We start from the raw sequence: 19,297 nt of genomic DNA, 5'->3' as shown, positions 1-19,297 counted from the left end.
CAAGTGTCTGGCAACAGGTAAATAAAACCCTTCCTTAACTCAAACTTTCCTAATAGCAGAACTTGTTTTTCTCTGAACTTCACACAATCTGACAATCTTTGTTTTTAAATATGAAAATTCAGTTTATTCATGTCATTTAACAATCATCATCTTTGATTTTTCTTCCAACTTTATATTCACTAATTATACTTACTTACATATACCCTTTTTCTTAGTTTAATCAAATAACTCTTCAATCCACTCATTTAAGATATTGATTTCTACATTCTTGTTTTTTTCCCTATTTCATTCCTGATTGTCTTCTTTTTATTGGGCACGTGTAATGCAAATCTTTAATATTATAAAAAAGTAAGATACCAACAACTCCCCCCACCAAAATAATCTATTCTCCACATTGGAACTTTTTTCAAAGAGTTTTTAGAAACAAAACAAAAAATAACCCTATTTATAAACCCTATGCTGTTATTAAAATAAACCAGTTTCTACTCCCTTAGCCTGGAAGGAACTTCCCTCTCCTTAAAACATTGAACAAGTGCCACTTCCTCCATGAAGCCTCCATGATAGCTTCTCCTAGGTGGAAACCATATCATCTCGGGACTGCCTTTCTCAGAAGTGTATCACAAATTTATATACGTATCATGTTTTCACTCCAGGCCACATGCTCTTTGGAGCCTCAACCTCTGTGACATATTTTCTATTCTCAGCTGTAGAGAGCTGAGCTCTGGTACACAGTGGGCACTCTTACAGTTCTGCTGAAGGCTATTGTGATCTTATAAAAAAGTTGAGCATTCTGTGGTTCCGTGGCATCCAAAGCATTTCCTAGGTTTTCCAGCATGGTTGCAGCCTAAAACAAAAATGCCCAATGCAATTTTAAAATAAACTATGAAATAAAGAACATAATATATGACATACAGAGAGTAAATATTATTTTAAAAGATATTTGCTTTTACTAATTCCTTGTCTTTCAATGAAGTCTTGTATGTATTAAAACTTCTTTACAAAAGTTAAATAATTATCAATAAAGAATGAGTTGTAGAATATGTTCTTTTAATATCTATTATTGAATGGAAAACTTTAGATGGGTAAACATACCTGTGATATTCAATTAACTGTACATGCCAAGCTCCATCTACAATAATTAATCCATGACACAAATGAGGTCTGAATAATAACATATTTATAAACATTAATATTATGTGAGATCACCCTTTAGATTACCTATGTATCTGGTTTATATTTCAAGTATTATATGGAATATAAAAATCATTAAGATACTTAGTATAAGTAATTTTAATGCCTGGAAAATTTACTGAAGAGTTGTCCCTACTAAAATTCTTTTAGTATTTACTAAAGTACCCACTAGGTACTGTCACATTATCTAATTTAACAAATCTACTACATATTCTAATACTGATCGCTTCAGAGCAGATTTTGGTGTTCCGTGACCCAGTATATAGTCAACGTGCTCACTGCTAGAGAAACACGTACCTTACTGTAAGATCCAATGCGATTTCATTCTAAGCCCACTTAACTTATGCAAACTCACTTACATTTTAAGAATACACAGTGTGGACTTATATTTTGTACATATACTTTTCCACAGGCAGTATCACTAGTTACATTTATCAAAAAATATCACTGCATGGGGGTTTTATAAAGAAAACCACATATACTGTAATAATGATCAAAGGAATTTTTAGGGGTAATGTTGACTACATACTGTTTTACTTCACTAGTTGATTTAAGAAGCTCACCTCTTCCTTAAAATGTATTTTCAAGAATCAGCAACAAACGACCGTGACGTACATTCTAAAAGATCACTTCCTGCATTTCTAACATAGGAAATGTAAGTAGAACACAACTTGCCTTCTCCGTATCCCCTTCCCTACACAGACAGTGAAGAGCCAGCAGTCTCAGTGCTTCCACGTTTTGTTTATCTTGAAGCATTAACCTGCAGAAAAATATTTTGTTCAAATAAACTTGTGTACTTTCTTTTATTTGAGGGCTTACAAACTTAGTTTGCTGGTCTGGCTATGCCACTGTCATTTTAAACAAGTAAATTTACTTAGTAAAGTGGGATCTCTAGTATGAAAATCATCAACCTCACTATTTAAACTAAAAAAATCTGAATCTTAATTTTAATAAGTTTAAAAAAGATATGAATAGAATGTAGAAATATCATGGAGTCCCTTTGGCAAGCCCAAATAAAGTATTAGCCAACTATATACAACAGTACATTAAAAGAATAACTCATCCTGATCAGGCAAATTTATTACAAGAATTCCAGGAATGCAAGGATGAGTTAAACATTTTAAGAAGAAACTGTCAATGCAATTCACATCATTAAAACAGATTTGTATGTGATAAAATATTTAGAAAATAAAGTGGACAAATATTCTATTAATAATAGGAACAACTCCCTTCAATAAAAAAGATATAAAAAGCCTACAAAACCTATAAAAATCCATATAAACTTTAGTTTAGGGCATTTAGAAAGGAACTAGATGCCCTGAGGTAACACACGAGGTTTCCTATCTCGGACGGTGCAGTACACTACATTACCTGCTCCGGTTTCTCCGCCCCCCTGACTGCGCACCTTCTGCCACGTAACCGTGCAGTCCCTCCTACAAAAGCGGGAGTGCACTCTACTGCTCCTTACTATAGACTGGCACATTTTTCTTGTATTGGCCATGGGATATGGGCAAGAGTGGCAGTGCACCATGCCTAAGTTTCAGGAGCATCACATATTTCTGCTTGTCCTCTGGCATCTCTGCTATCAGCATGAGAACAGCGCCCTCTGGTAACTGCTGGTCTATGACTGGAGGCCATGGGAGAACATGCTCATAGCTGACCAGAGCCCAAAGTGCAAAGAGGTGTCACAGCCACCCAGCTGGGCCTGAACTTTGAAGCAGAGCCCCAGCCAAGCCTGGTCTAGATCAGCCAACCCTAGCTGACCCACACAAAAGTGAGAAATGAGTGCTTATTATCACATGTCCTGAGACTTGTTGTTGTTTGCTATGTAGGGACAGTTGCCTCATAATACTCATTTGCAGATGAAAAAATTCTCCCCAGATAATCTGTAGACTTAATGCAATTAAAGTTAAAATCTTAAAAAAGTTTATCTTTAACTTGTTAATTCTGAAAGTCACCTGCAAAAGAAGAGCCAAAAAAAAAAAACTATCAAAAAGAAAACAACATGATGGAGAACTTACCCTAAAAATATCAAAAGCCATTGGAAATTTAGGAAAAAATAGACCCAGTTAAAAAGAAAGACCAGTATATATGTAGAGAAAATAGTTTTTAACTATTTTTTGATAAAATAATACTCAATCTCAACATGATTAAGAAAATAAAAACTTTTTAAAAGATACCATTCTTATTCTACCAGGTTGTTTAAATAGAAACCAACTGACCGCACTGATACCAGAATTGGTGAGGAGAGGGGAAGGGTGCATTCAATAGACTATTCATGCGAGTATAAATTAGTACACCTTCTTAGGAGAACAATTTAGCAGTGTCTATCAAAGTTTAAGTGTCTATACCTGAGGCAGAGACTTCAATCTCTCTCCTCAAAGCTATTCTTCCCTTATTTATTTGGCCATATGGCTAACCAACATTTCCCAGCCATCTCGGCAGTCAGATGTGGCCAATGTCTGATGAAGCAATATATGCCCTTTGTGGGCCTAGGATTTTCAAGAAGTGGAAAAATCCCTCCACATTCTCCCAGTCTACCAACTGGATACCAATGCAATGAGGTTTCAGAAAATGGCGGAGTTGCAAGATGGAAAGTGCCTACCCAGGTCTATGACTGACAGTGTGGAGGAAGGCTGCCTGACCAACAGCGACACCCACCCAAAAGTTACACCTAACAACAACAAAGATTCCACTGTATTAAACCATTATATGTTTTCATCAATTTTTAATGGGAGCTTATCCTACCTTAACAAATTCAATACACCTTCAGTAATCCCTCATTTAAGGACCCATCCTTCAGAAATATCCTGTATCTGTATAAAGATTGTACATATAGGTACACAGCCTATATGCCTACCAACAGAAAAAATAAACTATTTGTATGTTCATTTCATCAAATGCTATTCATTTTTAGTAAATAATTAAGTATCATTGTATGAATGGGTATAAAAGGATAGTCTTAAAATACTAAGCTAAAAAAATAAGTTAAACACTGTATAAAAAAGAAAGCCTGTCTTGGAACAGCTAGTCAGATCTTGATATTAACCCATAAAATCAGTTTTAAGCAATGCAATGTTAAATTTTTCTTCAATTCTATATTTTTAGAAAAGTCAATTTAAAAAAATCTTAGGATAAGAAAATCACCAATTTTCTTTCTGCTTAATGTTATATATGGCCAGACCCAAAGGCACTTGCGCCCCGTTTTTACTTCACCTCTGTGCGATCTCAGTCATCTGGTCCCAGTCCTGCAAGGCTAGTTGTAGCTTCATTTTCTGTACCAAAGCAGGAGGGAAACTTGGGAAGTTCACAATTATCTGGTTCACAGTCTCCAGAGCGACTACATAATTCTGGCGCATCTCAAGGCACTGTGCCTAATGGGAGAAAAAAAATGACATCAACACTGTGATCGGATACACCAAGGTTCTCACATCAGTTATCCTGAAGTAGGTAAACTAGAGTTTAACATTTTCCATGTTTTTTAAAAAAATATTTTTTATTTATTTTTAGACAGAGGAAGAGAGGGAAAAAGAGAGGGAGAGAAGCATCAGTATGTGGTTGCCTCTTGAATGCCCCCCTACTGGGTACCTAGCCCAAAACCCAGGCATGTGCCCTGACTGGGAATTGAACAGGCAACCCTCTGGTTCTCAGGCCTGCTCTCAATGCACTGATTGAGTCAGGCCTCAATCAGCCAGGACCCATTTTTTCTTCTATTTTTTTCTTTTGTTTTCTCTAAATTTTCCATAAGGAACAGTTACAACCTTTATAATGAAAAAAATGCTCTTATCAAAACAAAATTTTAAAACATTACAGAACGATAATAGTATTTTATATAAGTGATTTTGTTTCAGAAACATGTATAAAGGACACATGGACCAAACCAAAGCAGGGGAGGATGGAGAGTCAGAGATGGGGATGGCTGGGGTGGGAGGAAAATGGAGACAACTGTTCTTGAACAACAATAAAAAATGCAAAAAAATAAATAACTGAGAAATATAATTACAATACAAAATTGTTCAAAATACTTTCATAAAACACCATGAAATAATGTTTTCTTTTAAACTAAAATATTGCTTATTTATTTACAAGCAGCAACTAAGAGATTTTTTTAATCTTCTCAGGCTAAAGAATAAGTAAATGCCCACAAAGGAAAATCATCAACAAAATGAAAAGACAATCTATCGGATGGGAAAACATATTTGCCAATGGAACATCCCATGAGGGGTTAAGATCCAAAATTTATAAAGAATCTGTAACACTCAAAACCAACAAAAATGCTATTCAAAAATGGGCAGAGGATCTGAATAGACACTTTTCCAAAGATGAGTACAGATGGCCAAGAGACATGAAAAGATGTGCCACACCACTAATCATCCGAGAAATGCAAATTAAAACCATGAGATACCACCTCACTCTGACCTCATACCTGTCAGAAGAGTTATCATCAATAAATCAGAAAATGAGTGTTGGGGAGGATGTGGAGAAAGGAAACCCCTGTGCACTGTTGGTGGGAATGCAAACTTGTACAACCACTGTGGAAAACTGTATGAAAGTCCCTCAAAAAATTAAAATGGAACTGCCTTATAAGCCGATAATTTCACTTCAGAGTATATATCCGAATAAATCCAAAACACCAATTCAAAAGAATACATGCACCCCCATGTTCAGTGTAGTGTTATTTTTTCATAGTCAAGATATGGAAGCAACCCAAGTGCCCATCAACAGACAATAAAAAAGTTGTGGCATAGACACGCAATGGAATATTACTCAGTCATAAAAAAAGAACAAAATCTTACTATTTACAAGGGCATGGATGGCCTTAAAGTGTATTATGCTAAGTGAAATAGGTCAGTGAAATAAACCAGTCAGAGAAAGACAGATACCATTATGATTTCACTAATATGTGGAATCTAAAGAACAAACAAAAATTGAAACAGACTCAGATACAGAGAACAGATTGGTGGTTGCTAGAGGGGAGCTAGATCAGGGGACTGGGCCAAAAGGGTAAAGGGATTAAGAGGTACAAATTGGCAGTTACAAAACAGTCATTGTGGATGCAAAATATAGCAATAGGGAATATAGTCAATGGTATTATAGTAACTATGTATGCTGCCATGTGGGTACTTGAAATATTACTGGGGGGGTCACTTTGTAAAGTACAGTGGAACCTCAGTACCTAGCATTAATTCATTCCAGAACTCATGACGAGTGCCAAAGCCTATGAGTACCAAAGAAGCAACTAGTGATGAAGCTGGTGGGGCAGCATCATGATTCATACAAGTTCTGGAAAGTGTGACTTGGTCCCCAGGAAGAGCCAAGTGCTGCAACATTTTTTTCTCATCAAAATGCAACAGAGTATAGGGTTGGATGAGCTCTGAGGCTGGCATGCACCAAGCCATGACTGTGTGTGTTTGTCTAACCACTATGCTGATATAAGAAACTAATACAAAAATAACATTGAATGTAACTTTAATTGAAAAATGAAAATTAAAAAAATGAATAAGCAAAATAAAGTTCAAACCACTCGCTCTACTTCATCACTTTCACTACTAGGGATTACCTTAAAGAAATCATTGGATAAGACCACAAAGAAGCATATACATTATATTATGGTATAATTATTTCTAATAGAAAAAGTAAAAATTGCCCAAAATATTCATAAGGATTTAATTATGGTATATCTGCCCTGGCTGGCGTAGCTCAGTGGATTGAGCGCAGGCCTGCAAACCACACAATTGCGGTTCGATTCCCAGTCAGGGCACATGCCTGGGTTGCAGGCCGGTTCCTTGCAGGCTAACTACCAGCAGGGGACGCACAAAAGGCAACCATACATTGATGTTTCTCTCCCTCTCTCCTTCCCCTCTAAAGATAAATAAATAAATAAAATCTTTTAAAAAAAGTAATTATTTAAAAAAATTATGGTATATCTACTTAATAAAATTTTAGGTGACAATTAAAAATCATGATGTAGATTTGTACATCTGTATTTACTGATATGAGGAGATATCCTTTATAAAGTTTAACTGATTGTCTACAATGGTGATATTTATTTTTTTATCAGGTATTACAGTATTCTGAAACATTTTTTTACAATGCTCCTGAATTGATTTCATAGTCAGAAAAAATAAAGCTACAACTGTAGTTAGTACTTTAAGAACAGATAACAAGGTGTATTTATCACATGACAGACTTAAAAATTTGCTCCTAGATCTCCATTAGGAATAAATTCAGTCCTGGAGTATTTCAGTTCAAAATGAGTATCCAGTCTCCATAGAAATACAGTACAAATGTAATATATCCCTGAAATCAGTTTGAGATTACATTCCCATGTAATTAAAGGAAAATATGGAAACCATCTAAAACTGCTGCCGATTATGTCAAAATAAATTACTTAAATTTCTCAATAGTTGATAATAATAGCAAAAATATTAATGTAAATAATTTTTACAAATTACATATGCCCTCGGAATTTGCTTAAATAGCTGGTAATGTAAATTGCAAAATCATGCGAGATGACATCCAATACTTCCGTAGACTGTCACCTCCCGTATGAATGCAGGGCACCATATTCATTGAAACCGAATTTGCTGTGTATTTGGTTAATATTACTACTCGCTGGAATCAGACTAATGCAACCTTCCTGCTGCACTCATACAACAACAAAATAAGTAAATTGAAATAGGTTATATCAGAAAAAATAATTACACTAATCATAATTATTGAAGGTAAAAAGTAAATCCTGCCCTGGCTGGTGTAACTCAGTGGATTGAGCGTGGGCTGCGAAACTAAGGGTCACCAGTTCAATTCCCAGCCAGGGCACATGCCTGGGTTGCGGGCCAGGTCCCCAGCAGGGGCTATGTGAGAGGCAACCACACATTGATGTTTCTTTCCCTCTTTCTCCCTCCCTTCCCCTCTAAAAATAAATAAATACAATCTTTAAAAAAAAAGTCAATCCCTCCTAAACTGCTTATAAATTAACACCAAAATAACAGCCTTGTCCCAGAAGATTATCAACTAACTTTTAAAGAATAGAGAGAGAAATAATCAAGAAAAAATTTTTTAAAAATTTGCTGAGTCCCCACTTCCTCTAGCCTGAGTGCTAGTTGTGCTGGCGGCCATTATCTGAACAAGCACACCATCCAAAAGAGTGATGTGGGGACTTTACCAATAGCCAAGACCCTAATCACCTCCTCTCTTTCTCCTTTTTATCCCTCTAAATTATTACTGCTTATCTAAAAAACTGTTTTCCTAATATATGAACTTAATTTTTACAGAATCAAAAACTAAAAAAGATGTTTAAGATGTTCAGAAAGTAACAAAAGAATTGAAGAATGAGTCCAAATTAAACATTTCTACCCACCAATGACTTCTAATGACTCTGCCCCCACAGATGACATTACTGCTCTTTTTACTGGCTGTGTATCTGGTTCAAAGTAAATGACAAGAGCTTTATAGAATCAGCTCGGCCTCTCATCATCTCCCCCATACCCACCTGGCCTGACACCCATCTTTTTTTCCTGTAGCCTTCACTGCTACTCTCGTCCTCATTCATTCCCTTTAGTCTCCCTGCCTCCTACTAAACCTATTAACATGCCTTAAGGTATTTGAACTTATTATCGCCCCTATTTGTAATGTTTCCCCCAGGTGCCCACAGAGTTTTCACCCTCTCCGCCTACAAGGCTGTGCTCGAATGTCACTGTGTCTAACCACGTCATTTAAAATTGCAAGCTCATACTACATCTCTACCTTTCCCCCTTTTCCTGATTTATTTATGTTTCCATTGCACTGATCATCTTTTGAAATACTCTATCATTTACTTCCTCATTTCATTTGTTTCATCTCCACCAGGAGATTATAAGCTGCATAAAAGCAAGAGGTTTTGCTCTGGCTGTTGTAGCTCAGTGGATTGAGCGTGGGCCTACGAAACAAAGGATCGGGGTTCGATTCCCAGTCAGGGCACATGCCTGGGTTGCAGGCTAGTTCCCAGCAGGGGATGCACAGGAGGCAACCATACACTGATATTTCTCTCCCTCTCTCCTTCCCTTCCCCTCTAAAGATAAATTAATAAAATATTTTTTAAAAAGCAAGAGGTTTTATTTTGCTCAGGGTATCCCAGTATCTGGAGTGATGCCTCACACATATAAGACACGCTATTCATGTTTGGTCAATAAATATCACAGGAACCATCACCACCGCCAACAAAAACAAAAACAATTAAAACTGATACAGGATTGAGGAATTTGGTTGGGAATGCACTTCTCTAGTTCTCTGTTCACCGTCCCATACAAATCTAAGTCCCTCCTGCAATTGAGAAATGGTCCACGTAACATGAAAAATTATCTTTTTGAGCTACTTAGTTTTGCTGGGTTTCAACTCTTATCAATGAATTTTAAAACATGATTTATTTACCTTGATTTATTTACCTTAACTCCAACTCACCTTCCCCAGCAGAGCAAAAATATCATTTCCATTTTGCAATACCTCTTCAAATGATCTTAGTGCTTTTTTTGTATAAGGTTCTTTTCCTTTTGCAATGTCAAACCATGCTCTCAGAATCTGTCCCTGTAAAACAAAAAATTCTAATCATGCTTCCACTTCTTTGGGGAGAAAGTGGATACAAAAGGTAAGCCTAATGTCATTTTTTGGTAATTAGTAACAAAAATCACTCTATCAAATAATATTATGAACAAAACCGTGCAGTAAAATCACTTTGCAACTCTTGCCAGCCTAGAGTGTGGAAAAGTATTATGAATTTTAGCCTTACTGCTCTTTTCAATATTAATAAGAAGAAGCTTGGCCAATATTCCATAAATTCTAAATAACCAATATTCTTATTGGGACTTTGCTCATAAATTATTATTAATAATTTTTAAACACGTAATTTGATACATAAAAAAAGAATCTGTGACCTCTCTTTGGGCAAACAGACTAAGTGAATTAAAATGGAAAAACAAGTGCCTTACTTCACTTATATTAAAAATTAAGATAATTTGGAAAACAATCTCCTTAATTTCTATGATTAGTCCCGTGAGTTTCAGATGGAAGAATAAGTGGTCTAACAAGTTAAACACTGAAGAAGTCACAGCCGATTACCTTCAGAGACTTTAGTGAGCCAATGGGTTGCAAGGTTTATAGAGTTAGCAAAATCGACACAGGTTGAATATTTTTCTTTTTAATGTCAAATAAAAATGATGAAATCTGCTCTTGTATCAAAAAATTGATAGGTTAACTCATAAACTTATAAATCTTTAACTGAGATTATATTTACCTCCCCCTCTTTCACCTGAAAAGACAGCTTATACTACTAAAACAGTGCTCCTCGGTCTGCGTCCTTATTCAAATTGTTTCAACTGCTACCTCTGTGTGGATGATTCCCCAACTTTTTTTGTAGTCCAGTACCTCTTCTAGACTTTTCTCTCCTTTTTCCAACAGCTCATCTACTATCTCTATCTCACTGTTCTCCAGAGCCTGAAATAGAACACGTCTTCCGTTGAATACATCACCTCCTTTATGACTGCTTTTTCACTTCAAAAGAGTTTCCATTCATGTTAATTGGTCTCTGAGAGACATACTCAATACGTTTCCCCCATTACTTACAATCAGTTGACAAGTCTTGTGGGTATCTAATAATTCTCAAATTTATATCCACTATACAATATTTTAGTGTAGGCCCTTAAAACATTCTGTCAGAAAGCAGTACCTTTTTTTTTTTTTGGCTGCATTCTACAGTAGTTTCTCCCCAGGTCAGTTCATCCCATAAACCATTGTTAAATTAGTCTTCTGAATGTGTACTCAAGTAACATCACTGCAACGACTAAAAACCTCCAATGGTCTTTCAGTGACTAACAAATTAGGTACAAATACTGTATCGAACTGTCAAGATTCTTCAGTTTGCCCCGACCCACCTCTCCAAGTCTTTCTTCAACCTATGCACCCCATATCCTATCAAAACAAGAGCCTTACTCTTCCCCAACCAAATGTCTCCTTGTTTTTCCCATTTCCATCTATTACTTCCCACCTTGAGAGTACCTATTTCCCTTTTCCACGACCTCTGCCTGTAGAAACTATCCACCTTTCAGGTGTTAGTTCAAATGCTACTTCCTTCAAGAAATTATTTATCCTCCAAACACAGATGTGATCTCTCCTTAAGTATCTAAAAGAGTGTGTAGCACAAAGCAAGCAAGCAATAAATGTCATCTATGATTTTCCTGTGCACTTTTAATCACATCTCCCCATAATATTTAGCTGGGTACACGCTCCATGACACTACTAGGTGATCCATTCATCAAAATAAAGTTTATGCATTCCTATCTGTTTACTACTAACAGTGCAAATTATGGTGCCTTGTGTGTAGAGCAGTTCAATAAGGAGAGTGGGAGGAAAGGGAAGGAAAGAAGGAAGGGGGAAAAAGGGAGGCAGGAACAGATCTTTTCAAGTGTTAACAAATAGCATAAAAATAAACAACCCTTTAGAACCACAATTTGACAAAATAATAAAATATTAAAATGTAGCCATTAATTTATAAAGTGAGAAGACAGTGGGATAGGACAAAAATTAAGCGGCAGATATTACTGAATACATAGATAACACCTTCCCTTGAAGGTTACCATTTCAAAATAAGAAAAGCAGCTACCTCTCTACTACCATTTGTCATTTTGATCATTCTGTCAATATATTCTCTGCCCTTATCATGGCGACCGATGTGCCACAGAAACAAGCCCGCGTGGTACAAAGCTTTCGGTTCTGCTGCTTTACGCAGCTCCTTTACTTTGGTATCCGACTCCAGCATAGCTTCTCTATCTGGGGGAGAAAGAAGATGTATAAAAATTACACTCTAGGTCAAGTATTTATAATAGGTTAATGGTTAACAGGGCAGGAAATTCAGTTCTTCTAGAGCAGAACTGTTTCATAGAAATAAAACGCAAGCCACATATGTAACTAAAATTTTCTAGTAGGCACATTAAAGAGGTAAAAAAAACACGTAAAATTAATTGTAATAATATATTTTATTTAGTCCAATATATCTAAATTATCATTTCAAAATGTTTGATAAGAAAACCATTGAGATACTTTGCCTTTTTTTCTAACTCAATCTTTAAAGCATGGTATGTATTTATACACACCACATCTCATTAAGTTGTTAAATTTTCTTCGGAAATACTTAATTTGTGCTTAGATTTCCTAAAAGGTATGAAAAAGAAGACTCATTTACTCACTGTTCCAAATGTAACTTTTCTAAGAGCTGAATCAAGTATACCAGTTTTAAATTGAAAATTAATTAGAATTCAATTAAAAATTGGTTCTTCAAGCTAAACCTAAATGCTCAATAGCCACATGTGGTTAACGTGCTATAGTATATCACTCCCAAGATATAAAGGCTACATATGGAATTTTTAAAAATAATTAAGATTTGAAAAAATTAGCACTGGCTCTAAAATGATATTAGTAGAGGCAAACAAGGACTAGTACTTAAATTACCCAACTCCTTAATCCATTTCTAAAATATATCAACCTGCCAGGCTACCATCACAGGCCAGTGAAAGGCAGTATAATTACTGTTACTTACAGAGCTTAATACTGACTACCCCCTTTAACAGATGGCCTACTTCTAATAACTAATCATTACTATAAAATCCACTATATATGAATATGTGCTTAGGTCACAAAGGTCAATTAGATCGAAGTCCTGGATCAAATGAGAATATGGATCAATTCTGCAATAAGAAAGAAGCCATGTCAAGAAAGAAAGAAAGAAGCCATGTCAAGCTCAAGGGTGGTGACTAATCGACTACCTTTCTGAAAACGGCGCCCAAGCAGAGATAAGTGACCCTTCCTTTGAACTGCAACAATACAAACTTAAATTTAAATGTGGAATTGCCAACGCATCACTTCCTGACTTTAGGAAACGAAGTTGTTTCTGGTGGGCTGCAACCAGCCTGGATTTCAGAAGACTCCTTCGGTCCCGGTCCCAGTCCCTCAATGCCCACACCCACCTGAACACCTTCAGAAACGTTCATTAAGGAACCACAATACAGAGACAGAAAAAACCTCATTAGAGCAGGAGCAAGAACTGCAGTTTTCTGCCCAGATTTCTGTCAGGTCCCTGAGGAGGCACCAGTTAGCTGTGACACCATCTGGTGTCACAGTTAGCTCTTGCCAGATCTCAGCTCAAGCTCTCAGGGCATCAGGGCCCTTTCCTAGTCAGGGCGCCCATGCAGAATTCAGGAAGAATGTGCGTGACAATCTAAGCCTTTTCCAGGCAATACTGACAAACGCCTGGGCTCAACCTCGGCTCAAGCCTACTCTGTGTCCTATGTGGTGGAATACAGTCAATACTCAAATGTTTCTAGGTAATGTATGTGCCTTCATCTTTGTGTCTGAGAAATCACATTCCCCAACAGAACCAATACTGTTGAGAATAGCCAATTAAATGAAAACTTGACTTTAGAAACATATTTTATACTATTTTTTAAAAGGCTTATTGACTCTCGCTATCCTCTGAAAATTCTCTGCTCCAGCTTAATGTACTCCTACTGGGGAGAGAGAAAGGGGAGCCCCGGAAGAGCCTAATCCTGAACCGCTTCCCTGTGTTTGCCTGGGGATTTCTCCTGTCTGACAAAAAGCTTTACATCGCGATCCTGCCTGTCTTTCAAAGATCAGATTAAGTTCCTCTCACAGAGATTTCCCAGGATACTCCTATGAATGAACAGTATATGCTACTTTCAACTAATGGCAGATTCAGATGTTCTTATCATTTTACTTAATGGTAACAGTAGAATTTAATCTCTGTGGCTTTTACATTTTCTTTTTTCAACTAGATCACAAGCTCGATGTTATGGATTACTCTTATAATTCTTCTCTATCTTCCAACTATATTAGCAGGGTCCCTTGTAGAATGTAAGCGTCTGATTGCTAAACATATTAATATCTTAAATAACTTTCTACTGATTTGAGCAAGTGTGTGGGGGGGTGAAGGCAGTATGTGACACTTTGCTTAAAAATGTGTTTTCTGATACTTAAAAAGTTATTCTAAGACATTGGTTGTTCTCTAATTAACTGACATAAGAACTATATTAATAGCTGTATTAACTGTTATTGGATATATATGTAATGCAATGCTAGTTTTTCCTTCTACCTATAACTGACATTCTCCTGCCACAGCAATGAAGACACACCATATATGAACAGTTCACACAATTTTAATTGCTCGTTTTGCAAAAAGCTCTTTCTGTAATGTAGTCGTATTTTCCAAACTACTACTTCACAGAAATTTACTAAATATCTTCCACGACTTAGCCCTCTTGAGGGATGTACAGGCCCTTTGAAAAGCTCAAGATATAGTAGAAGAAAGAAACTGCATGTAGGTATATATTTGGATGCAATGAGTTATAAAGTTGGCTGCTGTGGAGCAATTTATGTACCACCTGTTTTTGGCTATGTGTGTATTCTTTTTTGTTTGGTTGTTTAACAACTGCTAATATACATTCACCTCTACATTAACCCAGACAATTTCTATATACAAATGCAAATCCTGACATTGGCTATAAGGAATATGAAAGTAATATAACGTACACATTTCTTTGTGCTTGATGAACTTACAACCTAGTCAGGAAGATAAAACATATATAATATCAAAAGTGCCTATAGACAATATGTAATATACTATGCTCAGACTGAATGCTACGGTAGTTAAGAAAAATCAAAATTAAATTGAACAGGAAAAATTGTCCTAGGCATTGTACTTAAATACTATACCTGGATTAGGACTCATTTTATGGGTGTATATCAGTGCCAGTAGAGAACAAAGTGATACATCTGGTTTATTTTTAATAGCCTCAAATTCTCGGAGAGCTTCTTGAGTGTTACCTGAAAATCAAAATTAGGTGAAAAATTATTCTTAGTGCAAAGCAAGAATTTAAAACTTATGCAGCATGGTTAATAATTTGCACATACCTTCCATTAATGTACCATAGGCATGATAAAACCTGAAGACTGGGTCATTACCATACCTCTTAATTCCTTCACTGGCAACAAGTAACACATGATGGAAATATCTCTCTTGACAATAGTAATTAATCAAAGCCTAAAAGGAAATAAGAATTAAATGTTACAAGGAGATTCTGGTGCTGAAATATCTAAGTAGATATTTATCTAAAATCTTGAATAATCTAAAAGTTGTTAGAGCATAGCACTAATAGAACAAATAGAATATAGAACAAAATTAAACATTTATGTTTTCTAATAATTTCAATCTTTTCTCCTAAATTGTTAAGCAATTTTTCACTTTTACTTTGCTTTCCTCCTGCTCTTTAGTCCCCCTTTCAGGTCCGTTTCTTGAATGCGATCCTTACTCCACCTCCAACACCCCCCACAGCACATCTCAATAAAATGCAGTTCCCCTCCAGTGTCCCCTCCCTAAAGTCTCAAATGACCTCTTAGTTTCCCAACACGAAGGACGGTTCTAACATGATTCTACTTGTCTTCTGTCCAGCATTTAGGATCACTAAGAATCTTTTACTCTCTGGAAAGGCAGTGGTATGGTATTGTAAAAAGGACATGGCTTACAGGCAAAAAGACCTGGTTCCAAATTTGTGGTTCATTTTATAGCTCCTGAGTTTGCTCCTTTGTTAAATGTTAGTCGTTTACAGGTCATTGTGAGGATAAATTAGGATATCGTACTATAAAACTCCTAGTCTGAAAAAACGTTCCTTCTAACCCTACATGCTGATGAAATAAAAAACCACGTGTCCAGCCATGACCTCTCATCTGGGTTCCAGATTCATCCCTCCATTTGCCCCGCCACCCACACCAGACACAGAGTTGCAGAATCCTCCCCTCCTGTTTGCCCCATCCCCTAAGTACTGAATTTTTCAGACTCTTAAGATGTACCTGGGTTTTAGAGGAAAATAGGAAAAAAACTGAAGCAAAAAAGCATGGTAAAACATTTAATAACATAAGTAACGTATGCCACACACCCCTGTCCCCCTGCCACAGCAAGCCAGGTAAGCTACATTCAGACTATAAGATGCACCCCTCTTTCCTCCCAAATTGGGGTGTGTGTCTTAAATACAGTAAGTTGTCAGTAATAGGTTCTTCTGTTTCTCTAATCTACTTCCCACTCTCCATACCACCTACCACTATCTTGGTTCAGGTAAGGTTGCTCCGCCCAACATTTACTGACCACTTACTTGTGTCTCTCACCGGACTAGGTCCCCTAAACAGAACGATGAAAAAGACCTGGTGGCTCCTGTGCAGGAATGCTTAAGTTTTTCACGTGAGACTAGAATCTAAGAAAAACTGAACATTCAATGTAGTAAATGCAAGAAAAAAAGCTTACAAGTTGCTTTGAGAATATAGGAGAATGAGTGTTGGATGTGGGAAAGAGTGAAGAATAAAGTTAAGAGAAATATTCTTGACTTTTTGCAAAAAGAAAGTCAAATTCTTGGCAGGACTTCAGGACTGATTCTTGATTTGCAAGCTCCTACTCCCCTCCACACACACACACAACTCTATTTTCCCTTTCAGGATTCTTGAAGAAGGTACAGGAGTTAGCCAGGCAGAGGGACGGAGATAAAAGTTGGCAATGGAATGTAGTAGGGATGTGGTAGAATGTGGAGGACTAAAAGTTATTCTATATTTTATAGCAGGAATTGGCAAACTATGGCCCATGCCCATTTCTATCCTATGCCTGTTTTTCTTTGGCCAGCCAACTAAGAATGGTTTGTACATTTTCAAACCATTGAAAAGAAGAAAGGAAAAAGAAAAATATTTCATAGCATGTGAAAATTATGTGAAATTCAAATTTCAGCATCCATAAATAAGGGTTTTTTTAAAATAAAGTCACAGTCCTTTTTAGAAACAGTTTGTCATTCCCTGTTCTGCAGCGTTCAGTAAGACTGGGGTTACTGGATCACAAAGCTGGAGAGGCAGGCAGGGTCAAGAAGTGTCTTGTATTAAGTTGATCCTCCAGGCTAAGTGATAAGGAGCCACATAGCAGTTATCAGCATGAAAGTGTTTTTTATTAAGGGGTTCATTTGGATGGTACTACACAAGATAAATTTCAGGTGATGATCAAAGTTTAAGGGGATGGTGGAAGGCTTCACAGGAAGATAATGTAAAAATTCAGACAAAACATCAAAAGACATTCCAGCATTCCCTATCACTGCCAAAATGTCCTCCACCCACTTTTCACCACTAATATGGCACATATTTTATTTACTTGCTTACTATCTGGTGACTCTTAGTCAAACATAAGCTCCAAGACTGGGGCAGGGGAGGTGTATTTAATTTTATTATTGCAGGGCTTATTATTTTCAGGGCTTAGAACAATGCCAGTCACATAAGAGGCATTCAACATTCAATGCATTAACTTAATTAAGGTTTTCTCCAGCACTAGCCTGTAAGACGTGTGAAGGCAGGGCCTGCTCAGTTTGCTCACAACCATCTCCAGCGTCTAGTGGTCACACTGTGAGCCCTCCACCACTATCTGCTGGACGAATGAATAAGTAAACAAATGGAAAGGACCATCATCCTAAAAGGAAACTTATTTGACAGTCTGTTAGATCATCATTTAAGTGGACTGTCATTAAATATTTGCTGAATGGATTATCAGTGATAAAGAACACATCACCCTAAAATACAGATTCCTACTCCATTTTCCAACCTATCTCTTGAATTTCCTGTACACTCCTTTTACTGTTCAACAGGGGAGCGGGGGAGCTGACGCTTGTTGGCCTTAAGTTACTAGAAATCGCACGCAGGCGGGCACAGTAGGTGTCATATATTGACCAAGCTTTTCGAGCAGGCAGGACACAAGAGTAAAAGTTACACGCAACTAGCAGGGCGGCGGGACAAGTACACTAACGGCAATTCGAAAGCAACACGCCGGGTAGGTTAACCGACCTCAGGGTTCCAAAGCAGCACCCAGAGTACGAGAGGCCAACCAGGTGATGGAGGTTAGGCTGCCCAGCCCGGCTGGGGCGCCAGGTTCAGCAGGACAAGAACAACCTCGCGCAGTCGGCCCACACTCGCCCGTGCCCCCTTGCTCCGGACCAACCCCAAAGCAACCCACGTCCAGGTTCCGCCCGCTCACCTTCAATCCCTGCGAGTCCATGATTTTCCGGAAACTGGGCCACAGGCCTGGCCTCTGGGGAGAGCGCTCACTGCAGCCCCGCTGAGGAAGCAGGGGTCCAAGCGCCACTGCAGGCCCAGACCCCCCTCCCACCGTGGAGGTGGTGGGAGGGGCTGGGTGAGGCGGGATCGAGCCTCCATTGGCTGCTAGCAGGAGGGGGCGGGTCCTCGCTGCAGGGATTGCAGGAGGAGGAGGGGGACCAGGGCTGAGACTCGTGGAGGGGGGGGGGGTCTGCGGGTGGTGAAAGGGGCGTGACCAGATGGTGGGGGAAGACAAAGGAGATCAAACAGAGAAGCAACTCTCAGAGGACAGTGGGAGGTCGGGCCTGAGAATGTGGAATTAAGAAATAAAGGAAATAGGGGAGTAAGTAGGAAAGCGGGCAAGTCTGGGTCTCATCTGGTTACTAGGAAAGACACCACCTCAGGCACGTTTGGGTTGAGGCCGGTTCCCGCAATGCGGCTATTTGAAGGCATGACCAGCACACGGAAAGCCCTTTTACACTTGTGGTAGTTGCCTTATGGCCACAAGGTGGCGCAGAACAATCAAATTTTTAAAAGGCAAGTGGAATACGCTTCTTGGGCTCTTTTTTACAGGCATTGCTGCAATCCCGTGATTGTTAGAGTGCACATTAAATTAATTTTTTGCAGCCCTGATAATGAGAGGAAAAAATTTTCAGGTTTATTTAAAAAAGTGATACTGCTGATTTTTAAGCTGACAGTTCATTCATCTCTAGGCAAACTTTTATGTTTGTACCCAGTAGGCAACTCTAAGATGCCCCTAGATGTTTTCAGTTGTTCAGAGCATTAAACTGAAATAGAGTGGATTAAGAGATTTCCCATGTCTGCTTAAAGGTATTTTTTAATAGTTAAGATTTGAGGTGTAAGTGATTTTTGTAGAATCATTTACATGGATTCCAAATTTTGATCCTACTGTTACTAATTTAGTTGATGCGATTCGTAGCTGAATCAGATTTTA

General features: G+C 37.7%; 1 protein-coding gene across 1 annotated transcript in view; it reads right to left on the bottom strand.

Annotated features, from left to right (window-relative positions):
* Positions 1 to 18,422, bottom strand: part of TTC21B (tetratricopeptide repeat domain 21B) — a 72,615-nt gene extending 54,193 nt beyond the window's left edge. The window contains exons 1-8 of the mRNA XM_037044556.1: positions 18,284 to 18,422; positions 15,145 to 15,274; positions 14,947 to 15,057; positions 11,825 to 11,991; positions 9,631 to 9,753; positions 4,408 to 4,565; positions 1,867 to 1,951; positions 746 to 844 (exon numbers count right to left, since the gene is read on the bottom strand). Coding sequence (XP_036900451.1) covers positions 746 to 844; positions 1,867 to 1,951; positions 4,408 to 4,565; positions 9,631 to 9,753; positions 11,825 to 11,991; positions 14,947 to 15,057; positions 15,145 to 15,274; positions 18,284 to 18,304 — 894 coding nt within the window. The 5' untranslated portion in view covers positions 18,305 to 18,422. The remainder of the gene's footprint in view (positions 1 to 745; positions 845 to 1,866; positions 1,952 to 4,407; positions 4,566 to 9,630; positions 9,754 to 11,824; positions 11,992 to 14,946; positions 15,058 to 15,144; positions 15,275 to 18,283) is intronic.
* Positions 18,423 to 19,297: the final 875 nt, after the last annotated feature.

The sequence above is a fragment of the Sturnira hondurensis genome, unplaced genomic scaffold, assembly GCF_014824575.4.
Source record: "Sturnira hondurensis isolate 20B ecotype Veracruz unplaced genomic scaffold, ASM1482457v3 Scaffold0004136, whole genome shotgun sequence".
Lineage (NCBI taxonomy): Eukaryota > Metazoa > Chordata > Mammalia > Chiroptera > Phyllostomidae > Sturnira > Sturnira hondurensis.
This window is presented reverse-complemented; position numbering and strand designations above follow the sequence as displayed.